Source organism: Cucumis sativus, unplaced genomic scaffold, assembly GCF_000004075.3.
Source record: "Cucumis sativus cultivar 9930 unplaced genomic scaffold, Cucumber_9930_V3 scaffold91, whole genome shotgun sequence".
In the NCBI taxonomy this organism is placed as follows: Eukaryota; Viridiplantae; Streptophyta; class Magnoliopsida; order Cucurbitales; family Cucurbitaceae; genus Cucumis; species Cucumis sativus.
In genome coordinates, this window is record NW_022279580.1 from 24,246 (window position 1) to 35,803 (window position 11,558).

The 11,558-nt window shown below is 30.6% G+C and overlaps 1 protein-coding gene across 1 annotated transcript; it reads right to left on the minus strand.

Moving 5' to 3' along the window:
- Positions 1-2,851: 2,851 nt before the first annotated feature.
- Positions 2,852-7,597, minus strand: LOC101216797 (probable helicase MAGATAMA 3). The gene is made up of 6 exons (XM_011656818.2): positions 7,315-7,597; positions 6,044-6,580; positions 4,898-5,949; positions 4,395-4,722; positions 3,973-4,234; positions 2,852-3,359 (listed from the first exon to the last, which is right to left on the minus strand). Exons 3-6 carry the CDS (start codon positions 5,447-5,449, stop codon positions 3,128-3,130), a joined length of 1,374 nt encoding a protein of 457 aa, XP_011655120.2. The 5' UTR covers positions 5,450-5,949; positions 6,044-6,580; positions 7,315-7,597; the 3' UTR covers positions 2,852-3,127.
- Between the last annotated feature and the right edge of the window lie 3,961 nt (positions 7,598-11,558).

Here is an 11,558-nt window from a genome sequence, read left to right on the forward strand (position 1 = left end):
GATGGTCCATGAGAGAGTGGAGCCAAGCGTATTTCTGTTTGAGCTTCCGTGCTAATTTACTTGTAAATCCGGAAGAACAGAGGTGTGGGGTCTCGACGGCCATCCAGATGGACGCTTTAACCACTCTTCAAACCTTATCGTCTTCGTTTCAATGTGGCTTTACTGCTTTGACGTTGTGGCCATTTCATTTTGTTTTTACAAAAAAACTGGCGCATTGTTTTGACTAACCTTCCTTCAACTTCTCAAGCAGGCAAGCGGTAACTTTAATGCACAATGGAATCTCCTCAAAAACCCTATTGCCTTCATCTGGCTTTACCATCTGGTGGTAACATTGCATCAAAGTGGTGTAACACAATGCATCGGGAGTGATACCTGATTGAAGCATTTCTTCAAACAGATTAAGGGATTGTTCTAACGAACCATTCTTAGTTGCAGCAGCTATCAAAGAATTGTAAGTAATCACATTTGGACTAATACTAGCTTCTCTCATTCTATAAAGAACGGAATAAGCAGCATCCATGCACCTAATTTGACAATATCCATGAATCAAAAAATTGTAAGTTACTACATTAGGTAGAACTCCTAACCGAATGGCGTCTGTTATTACAATTTCAGCTTTCTGCATTTGCTCAGATTTACAAAGCGAGGACACACAAACATTCAACAACCTCACAGAAAATTTGCAAACCATTCTTCAAATTAACCCTGAGATTTTAAAACCTGATGGAGAGGTGAATCTGAGATGGAGGCGTCGACGGCGTAGATAGTGAGGCGGGAGAAGGGAGAGAGGCGCAACGCAACAAACAAACTAAAAGATCGGTGACTCTGAGGAACTGAGATTATTAGGTTTCGTCGGTTTAGAATGCTTATTGGACCCAAACCAATTCATCAGATACATTGGGCCTTTACAAAATTTCCCAATTTTAGGCCCATTCCAAAATAACTGAAGAAGCCCATGACCTAGCGGAAATCGATTTTAGAAAAATTTAGAGAAAAAAGAAAGACCTAATTTCACTCTATTTTACACAAATGTCTCAAATTCTCAATTAATTTCAGCAAGGATAGGCTGCATGGCTCAAATTACTTAGATCACTAACACTTTTCTTCATCCCTCCTAAAACAAACAAGTTAGGTAATTTCCCACAATCACATCATCTCATGTCATCTTGTGCAAAATCTCTAGTCTAAATAGTAGCTTTAATACACACATACACACTTACTTCATACCGTACAAATATTATATACTACTTAGATGAAAAGTAGACATTGTAACTAAAACTTGATTGAAATTTCTTGTCTTCCACTCTTGCTTACTCTGAAAACCTCTCGTTTTGCTTACATTTGAGCAAGTGAGAAGAAAACTTGGACTACATGCATATCATTAGGAAGCAACAACGTATAGATAAGACATGCACCTTTTATTACATCTTCCTATTCTAGTCGGTTGCTAAGTCGATCACTTAGAACTTAAGATAACACATCCACACGAATGATCATCGTATTGTCAAACACACACAATTAGTACCTTATGCAATATAATGTCTCATACTTGTTGTGTGTTCTAATGTGAGATGTCTTATCCACGTTGTGTGATCTGAGATAAGATACTCTGTTCTTACTGTGTGATTTAGAATAGAATGTCTCACACTTGTGTGTGTGATCTGGTTATGATGTCATTTGCTTGCTATGTAATTTTATATTGGAAGACACATTAAGTGTGATGGAATTGATGAAACTTGCTAAATGCGTTGAGACTACTTCACATAGTTTCAACTTGGCAAAAGAGTGTGGTAAACACTTGAGCTGAGGAAAGGGTACAAAAGATGTAATTAGATGAGCAAAATGACTCTGCATTGTGATCATAAGATAAATGTGTTTCTATGCGATATGAACCTTAAGTTTGATTTTTTTTAAAAATGATGTTTTCATGTAATTTGTAAACATTGATAAAGAGATGTGAACTGTGTTGACCGCCTAACACACTGAAGTGATTTACCTTAAACTCAATTTCTATTATTGAACTACAAAGTATTTATATTGCATGCTTAATTTGGCGAAATGATTGTAACTCGTTAAGGCAACAACTTTGACTTATTAAAAATATTGATAAAAAAACCCCTCACTAGACACTTATGTCTAACCTTTCAAATGTTTTGTTTCATCTTCCAGATAGCAAATGACATCTAATGTTGAACTTGCAGTCTTGAATGCCTATTGTGCCATCCGTGAACGCATCATTTTTTTGTAGTGGTCACATCAACTCGCATAGCTTGTAAATATTAGATAAGAAGGGTCTCAATGTTTTTTTTAGTTGTGTATAGTTAGTCTGAAAGAAACTTTGTATTAAGTACATGATGTACCCTGTTAAATGAAAGATCTATTAAGTCTTCCCCTTTCATTTGAATTCATATTCCACATTTAAGCTTAATAATGTCTTTAATTATGCTTACTAGGCGTTCTGCGTGTTATCTCGCGGAGAGGCTCATGTAGCTAGGATGTCTAAGTGATCACGTCTCCACCTGATCACATAAAGTAACTTATGAGACAAGGCATGGTAGTTACAAATTCTTTCACATTTTCTCATACACACAAAAGACTCCTAAACACAACTTAGTTTTTGCAAACCATTTTTTATAATGATTTTATTTATAAATTATTTACTTTGTTTCGATGTCTAATCACATCGTAGAAAAGATTAGTAACAACTCTTTTTTTTTGTTTTATTTTAAAATTAACCTATTTTAGGATGTCGAGCACGTGGTGACACATGCAAACAATTTAAATTATAAATACCTACGTAAACTTTGCAAATACTTTTAAATTGTACTACATTTATGCTATCATTTTTGGGTTAGATTTTCAAATATGTCATTGCCCCTATATATATATATATATATGTTTGCAAATGGTAAGGAAAAGTAGGAGGACCTCACAACCCGAGGTCAAAGCAAATATAAAAAACATAACCCGAACAATAAAGATCACCAACAAACTAAAAACAGAAACAGACCATGAGACTGAAACAAATACTATCAACAAACTAAATGCATGGCACTGTATATATACCATTAACAAGCTAAAAACTTAACACCCATTAACCCATAATCTTCATAAGTGTAAATAGAAATCAAACTCTTCCATAGACGTGATTACTGTTGTAAATATTATCAAGTTTGAGGATCTCCTGTTTGATATCAGACATTTGCCAAGTTTTCATCATTCTCATTTCATTTGCCAACTCTTTGTTCTCCTCAACATTAAAGAAACATCGGCGAGTCTTGGCATCATCAATAACATCTCTCCACTCTGAATTGCTCTTTCCTAAAGTTTTTGCATCTCCCACGATCCAAAGGCAGAACCTAAATAAATAATACACACATAAGAAAGCTAATGAAAAAAAGCTAACATATATATATATATATATATATATTGTTTTAAACAATCTTCACAATGTTTTTCTTTATATGGTATTGAAAGGAAAGACCATGGAAAGGAAAAAAATTAGAATTTTATTTATAAAATTTTACCCAGTAAGTCTAATAAATCTTTAAATTTGAACAACAATCTCATTTAGCTAAGTTCAATGACTCACTTTGCATGTTTGAAAGTTCATAGACTCATTAAATACATGGTTATAAGCTAAAAAACTTAAGTAATTATATTAGAATAATAAAACTAACTAAAAGTTTAGAAGTAAACTTGTATTTTAAAAAAAAAATAAAAGGGTGAATTCCAACATCTTTTATAGCATTGAAAGTATGACAATAGAGAAGCTAGACCATTCCTATTGCTAAGAGTACAACATTTAAAAAAGAAAAAACAAAACTGTTAAATTACAAGTTTAGGTCTAAAACCTTTTAAATAAAAAAGGAAATTAAATGTTTGAAATTTAAATATTCAATATGTGTTTATATATATATATATATATATATATAAGGAAGTAAATGGATATATAATAGTAGTATAGGGTACCTTGCTCTTGTGAGAGCAACATTGGTTCTTTGTTTATTTGAGAGGAATCCAATGTTGTGTCCATTGTTGGATCTAACTGTAGATATTATGATTACATCCTCTTCACCACCTTGAAAACCATCAATTGACTTTACTTTTACTCCAAATCCTTCGTTATTCTTCTTCTCATATTTTCTTCCAAGTTTTTCTTGAATTGATGAAACTTGTGCATTGTAAGGAGATATTATCCCAATGCTAATATCTTTCTTGTTTTTGCACCATGCTGTATTTCAATGAAAGCCCAAACTAGTTTAGATTTTACATAAACCCAAGTTCCAACTCGTATTATATATATATATATATATATATATATATATATATATATATATATATATATATATATAATATAATATTCAACAAAGAGTTGAAGTTGACATACATACCTTTGTAAAGCATTTGGATAATTTGGGTAACAACAGTTACCTCAACCATATTCTTCTTGCTTTGTCCATCACCATTGCTTTCTTCTTCTCCACCACAAACATTGATAAAAGAATATGGACCAAATAGAGGACTTGGAAGGTATTCTTTTTCATACTCTTTATTCATTACAATGGAAGCATCCATAATCTTATTTCCATAAAATTTTGAATTTGGGAAGTAACTCACCAATGGATGCATCCTATATTGTGTATCTAATAGGTGCTTTGAGTATCCTATTAAACTTAGCCTCTCATAAAGGCTTCTACCGAATTTAGCTCTCTCACAAACCTAGTACAAAAAAGATATATCATTAGTTTTGATATTATTTCAAATGAAGAATCCCAATTAAATGAGACTATTAGAAATTTGAAATATATGTATAAAAGATTTGAAAATATGTTTAATAGATTCATTAACATTTAATTATGTGTCTAACCCATATGGGATATAATTAACTGCATACCTTGCTCTTTACTGTTGCTGGTAATTGGAACTCATCGCCAACAAGAATAGCATGGCTTATATGTGGAAGTTGCAAAGGTATAAGGGATTCACATTCCTTCAATTGTGCAGCTTCATCAACAACAACCAAATTCAGTGAATTCTTTTTCACTGAGTTTAATTTGAAGGAATTTGATGTTGTGCTAAAAATCAATGAAGCTTTCTGAAAACAGAACTTCTCAATTGAATTCTTGCTCAATTTACTTGGAACTTCAATTTCATCAAGAGAAACCAAAAGTGTCCTCAAAACCAACAAAAAATGACACTTCAAATCAATCAAAGCTTCTCCCATCGTATCATCATCATCATAATTATAATTATTTTTACTCAAGAGTGTCCCAATGTCACAAATAAACCCAACAAGAATCTCCAATTTTTTCCAATTATGCTCCATAATCACTTGCTGAGGTATATGAGTTGTGAAAATATGAACACATTCTAAGAGTGATGAAACATTTGATTTGAACATTCTCTTCAGTTTTGATAGCTTGTTCTCTTGGAAAATCCCTATCATTGATGATATTTGAAACTTCAAACCATATTGTCCTAAACACTTGAAAAGTTTTTCAACCCTACGGTCCAAATAAATGTCTTCCAATTGATGAGAATAATCAAATTTAAGCCTATCTTTGTTCCCAAACAAGAGCAGTTCTCCCAAAGGGCAAAAGATGGCATTTCTACTTAGGGAATCATGTTTAAGTAACTTCAGAACTTGAGAGGCAAGATTTGTAATGGCAACATTTGTGGGTGCACAAGCAAGAGTCCTAATCTGGTGATTTATTGCTAAGATTTTCCAAAGTAATATACTTGTGGTTTTGGTTTTGCCTGTCCCTGGTGGACCCCATATAAGCTCTATTGAAGGTTTGTGTTGGCATTTAACCTTTCTAATGCAACTTTCTATTGCTACTCTTTGGATTCATTCAGTGATAAAGATGCTAACCTTAGTGTTGCCATATCTTCAGTTGAATCTTCTCCATCAGTTTGATTATTGCACTGTTTGCAAGTTTTATTATCCTGTGACAAAATAACCAAAAACTCTAATTAATCACTTTCAAAACTTCACATAGTTCCCAAAATAACCTTAGTGTGAAGTATATAGAAAACTCACCATTGACATAGTTCCCAAAACGTGCTTGACGATCCCGCCACTAGAAGAACATTGTAACGTCTTCCATATCCTCAAGTTGGTAGTCAGATTCATAAGAAAAACAATGAAAAGTGGTGTTGATTTAAGTTGATCCATGCTGTTGGAAATATGAAGCTTGAGATGAGTAGGGGTATTATTATCATTAACTTGTCCTAACCAAGCAAAAGCCCAATTAAGCTTTGAGCTTTTCTCCAAATAATCACTTGTAATAGTTTGAGGGTCAACGTCCAAAATGACAAAAAAATCCCCTGGAAGTGATTTGTATGGTTGTTGTCCCTTCCCACCATAAGTGTTTCTCCAAGAGCTAACATTAACATTGAACAAGATTTTGTCCTTTTTTGTGTTTGAAGTTTCAATGGAAATCACTTGTGAGAAAGGTGCTTTTTGAATTGTCTTCAAATTAGAACACAACTCAGCTCTTGTTTCTTCTAACAAAGGGAATATATACGAGCCTTTATATTGCTCCTCTGTTTCAAATGATTTTGGGATCTTTCTTACCTGTTAATTCACTTTTTTAGTCCATAATATCAATATTATATATACTAAAATCTATCCATAAATCAACATTCACAATCATTTTAATCCTTCCTTTATTCTATTTCATAAACAAATCAAAATCAAATAACAAAAAATACCACTAAACTTTATATTTTACTTCTCAACTACCCCTAACACCCAAAAGGTTTCAATATCTTTTTTTAACTTTTTTTTTTTAATGGTTTTTTTAACATACTCTTACTTTAATTAGTTTAGGGGTGAAAGTTGTTAATTTAAATTTTCAAAAGTTTCTATAATGCCACAATTCTTCTTAAACTTTCTTAGAGTCTTTAACAACATGCATACCAATCGTGGTATTTTTAGAAACAATTCTACTTTGTTTCAAAAATATTTTATTTTTTTTAAATAAGAAATAATTTTTAAGAACATTTTTAAATATATAAAAAAAGAAAAATATATATTACAAAATAAGAAAAAATTTACAAGTATAGCAAAATATAGATATAAAGAGTTTATCAATACTAAATTCTATCTCAATAGAAGTCTACTAGTGATAATAAAGATGTAATTAACAAGAAAGTTTACAAGAGATAGATTTTATTATTTTTACAATTGTTTTAAATTGTCGTCTAGTCTTAGAAATGGTACAAAAAAATAAAATAAAGGAAGAGTATAAACCAAATTAACAAAAAGAGAAAAAGAAATAATAGATAAAAGAGAGAGAGAGTGGGTACCTTGGGTTTGTAGATGTTTTGATTGAAGACATTGTTAAAGTCCCAAGAAAACAAAGCATCAATAAGGCCATTAGAATCCTTGTGATTACTACCTTTGTTGCTTAATCCTCCTTCTGCTTCCATAATATTGAATGTTGTAGAGAGTGAAAGAGTAAGTATGAATGTTTAGTACAAATATAGAGGTAAGAAAGTTGTTTATATGCGAGTGAATGAAAAATATGAGAAGCAATAACACAAATTTATAATAAGTCTTAGTAGTGATTCTGATGATCATAAAGGAAAAAAGAATGTTGAGAGATGGAGGAAAACCCTTTGAGAAGGAAGCGCGGGGAGACTCTAAATATTGACTTGGAAGTTAATAACAAATATATAAAAGGAATACAGACCTTAGTTTCCAACTTATTTCCCATTCCCTTCATTTCTTCTTCTCTTTCTTTTTCTTTTCTTCACATTGACTCCTACTTTACCTATATATTCACCAATCACTTCTTACTCTTTCTTTATCATTTCCTCACTCACTTCTATTACAATTTTCTTTTTGCAAATTTCTCTTTCTCACAATATTATATTACCATTTTTCTTTTTCTTTTTTTTTTTTTGCCTAAAAATTGAAATAACGAAGCATTTTTAGCCTTTTTTTTTGTTTTCTTTTCCTTTTCACCAAAATTTTGTTGTTTCTTTTTAGTTTTACCGATTTTGTTGCTTAAAATTTCATATACAAAGGAATCAAATTTTCTTGTTTCTTTTTCATTTTACCAATTTTGGTTGCTTAGAATTTCAAATACAGTGATATATATAAAATTTAAGTTCGGTTTGGAATTCATGTTTATATCATTGTTTTAAATAATAAAATTGTTGAAAATATTTTAAAATATAGTAAAATATAATTGTTGATACGATAGAATAGTAGTTATGAGTGGTAAAGATTAACATTTTTTATATTTTATATTTTAATTTATTTTATTATATTTGAAAATAACCCTATTAATTTTAATTTTAGAGTCTTCCAAATTAAGACATAAGTTAGTATACTACGGAATTGAGTTTTTAAAATATATATAAACTTTGAATTAATTTTAGCTCAATTATGGTTGTTTTATTTGTTTAAGTTATAAAATTAGTTATGAAGAACCCTGATTTAGTAAGCATAAAAGAAGAAAATTTAGAAAAATCACTTCATTTTTTTTTAATATTTTAGATAATTTCATTTCGGAATTTTAACTTCTAAAAACTAAAATGGTATACCATATTATATTATAAGATGGACTCGTACTTTTCAAAATTTTCAGAGAGGTTGTATATGATTAATTCTATTATGATAATATTATAATTAAAATTATTCTTCTATCATTTTTTATTTTGTGATTTTGTTCGAAAATTATTTCCTCTTAATTGTTCTTTCACTTATCATTCTCTCTCTTCGTCCATTTATTCTTTCATTTTGCATTGTTTTTCATATATTCTACATAATTTAATAATATCTTACATATACTTATTATATTTCATCAAATTTATATTGATTTTCATATAATTAAAGTTAATTTGTAAAATCTTAGTGTGACTGAAACTGATTACATTATATACCTTTGTATATTTAACATAATATTAAATAACAATGTATGAGTGCATATTTTACATTGTATTTTAATTTTGTAACAAATTTTACATTATGTGAAAGTACAAATTTATACCAATACAATTAGAAAAATGTATTGCTAATGATATTTTATATATATTGTATAATATATGATATATTATGTGCATGTCTGTTGCTTAAAGATATATTATGTGTGTAACGCTTAATGTTTAATGATTAATGATATTTAATATATATTGTAACATATATAAAATATTATGTGTTCGCTACTTAATTATATATTATGTGTCTGATGCTTAATGCTTAATGCTTAATGATATATGTTATATACTATAAACTATATGATATTTTTTGTGTTGTATGTTCGCAAAGTGCATCATTGATTCTAACAAGAAATAAATAGTCCACTACAAGAAATAAGGTCTTCCCCAACGCAGCTCCATGTCGGTAAAAGTCCCAAAACACGTCGGAAAAGGTTACTCCGACGTCTCAGTCGATGTCGGCATGTACGTCGAGGAAAGCACATCGGAGATACTTTCTCCGATGCAAATCACGTCGACGACGAGAAAACGTTCACCAGCACACATTTTCAGCACGTCGAATAAGGGTTTCCCCGACGTGACATCGTGAAATCCTTCCCCAACGTCACATCGTGGAACCCTTCATCGATGTCACGTCAAGGAAATCGATGTCATGTCAAGGAAACCCTTTACGTTATGTTTTCTTTCTTTTTTACATTCTATTTTCTTTTCTTTGTTATTCATCATCATCATCATCATCATCTTCTTTTTCTTCACCATCATCTTCTTCTTCTAGCTTGTTACGTTTTGTTTCAATTGCATACTTCTATTATTCTTGTAGTTTCTTCGTTTTTTTTTTTTAAATTTTGTGTTTCAGTGTGGATTCATAAACACATATTTTAGCTCTGGATTCTAACTTTGCTATGATTTGAAAGGGTACAGTGAAACGAAAAAGTTGAAATGGAAAAGAAAAAGAGAAGAAAATAGGACACTCCTGGTGGTAATGGCAGCAAAGGCAGACGACAATGGCAACACAACTCTTCTCCTCTCCCTCTCTCTCGATCAATTTTGGGTTTATTTTCGTTTTACATTATATTCTGTGTTGAAGGGAGAATAAATAGTGTGGACTTTTCCCGACGTCTTCGAAAACGTCAGGGAAGGTACCTATCACCGACGTACGTAGTACAAACAACGGGAAAATTTTAAATAATAAATTCATTATTTAAACTTTTTTCGACATGTCTCCTGCCACACGTCGAGGAAAGATGACCACTGTCACTTCAAAACGAACACTTTTTGAGATGTGTGGCAGGTTGCATGTCGGGAAAGTTTAAATTAAAAATCAATATTTAAACTTTTCATGACGCACACAGTTGTATGTAGCGAAAAGCCCCTTTTCGCGATGTACAGGAACAAGACGTCGCGGAAAGTCTAAAATTAAATTTAATGCGTTCACTTTTCGCGACGTTTGGTAGGGTGCATATCGGAAAAATTTAAATTAAAAACCAATATTTAAACTTTTTGCGACGCACACAATGTTACGTCGCATAAAACCTCTTTTCGCGACGTAACATTGCGTGAGTCGCGAAAAGTCTAAAATTAAATTTAATGCATTCACTTTTTGCGACGTTTGATAGGGTGACGTTGGGAAAAGTGAATGCATTAAATTTAATTTTAGATTTTTCTCGACGTATTGGACCCTTTCCGCGACGTAACATTGCATGCGTTGCAGAAAGGTGATCAATGACGACACACCTTTCACCAACGTTGTTTCTGGCGTTACAATTGTTTCGATTTCTTACCGTGGTCTAGAGTGCATAAACTAAAAAGAAATAAGTTCATTATATATGCATTTTAATTCTTCTAGCAACTTTCACCACTTTTTTGTCCACTTTCCATTGTATTTCACTCAATTTTGTCTGATTTATATCTCACCAATCAATATTTATATTTCTGGTCATCTCCTATCCAACATCATTCACTTTTTTTCGTCCAGTTATATGGTGAGTATACATTTCAGTTTATTTATCCATTCAAGTTTTCCATAAAAAAATTTTACTATGAATTTTCTGATTTAACTATTAGTTTCATGTTATTAATTTTCTTTCTTGAATTGTGAAATATAGTACACCGTGTATAATGACTTTTTTTCCCTTTCTTATTTAAATATTAGTGTGCGGTTAATGAATTTATTTTTAAAATACAATATACAAAATATAATGAACTTCTTGTTCCTTTCTTAATATATACGACTGCATTATTAAAATGATTTTATGCTGTGCTCGTTATGTACACTTTCATTTTTATAAGAATAAATTATAAGCAGGGACACATATTTATTATATACTAGTGCATATTTCAAATATTGTTATTACATGATCATTATATACTCATGCATATTTGCAATAACATGTAAGCATTGATTCATATATTTGTATTATTTCATGTCAGATATGTTCTTTTTTTAGAATCAATGTTGCACTCTACAATATATAAAATATCATATAGTTTACAGTATATATAATATATTATACAATATATATATATATATATATATATATATATATATATATATATATAATATCATTAGCAATACTTTTTCCTAATTGAATTGATATAAATTTGTA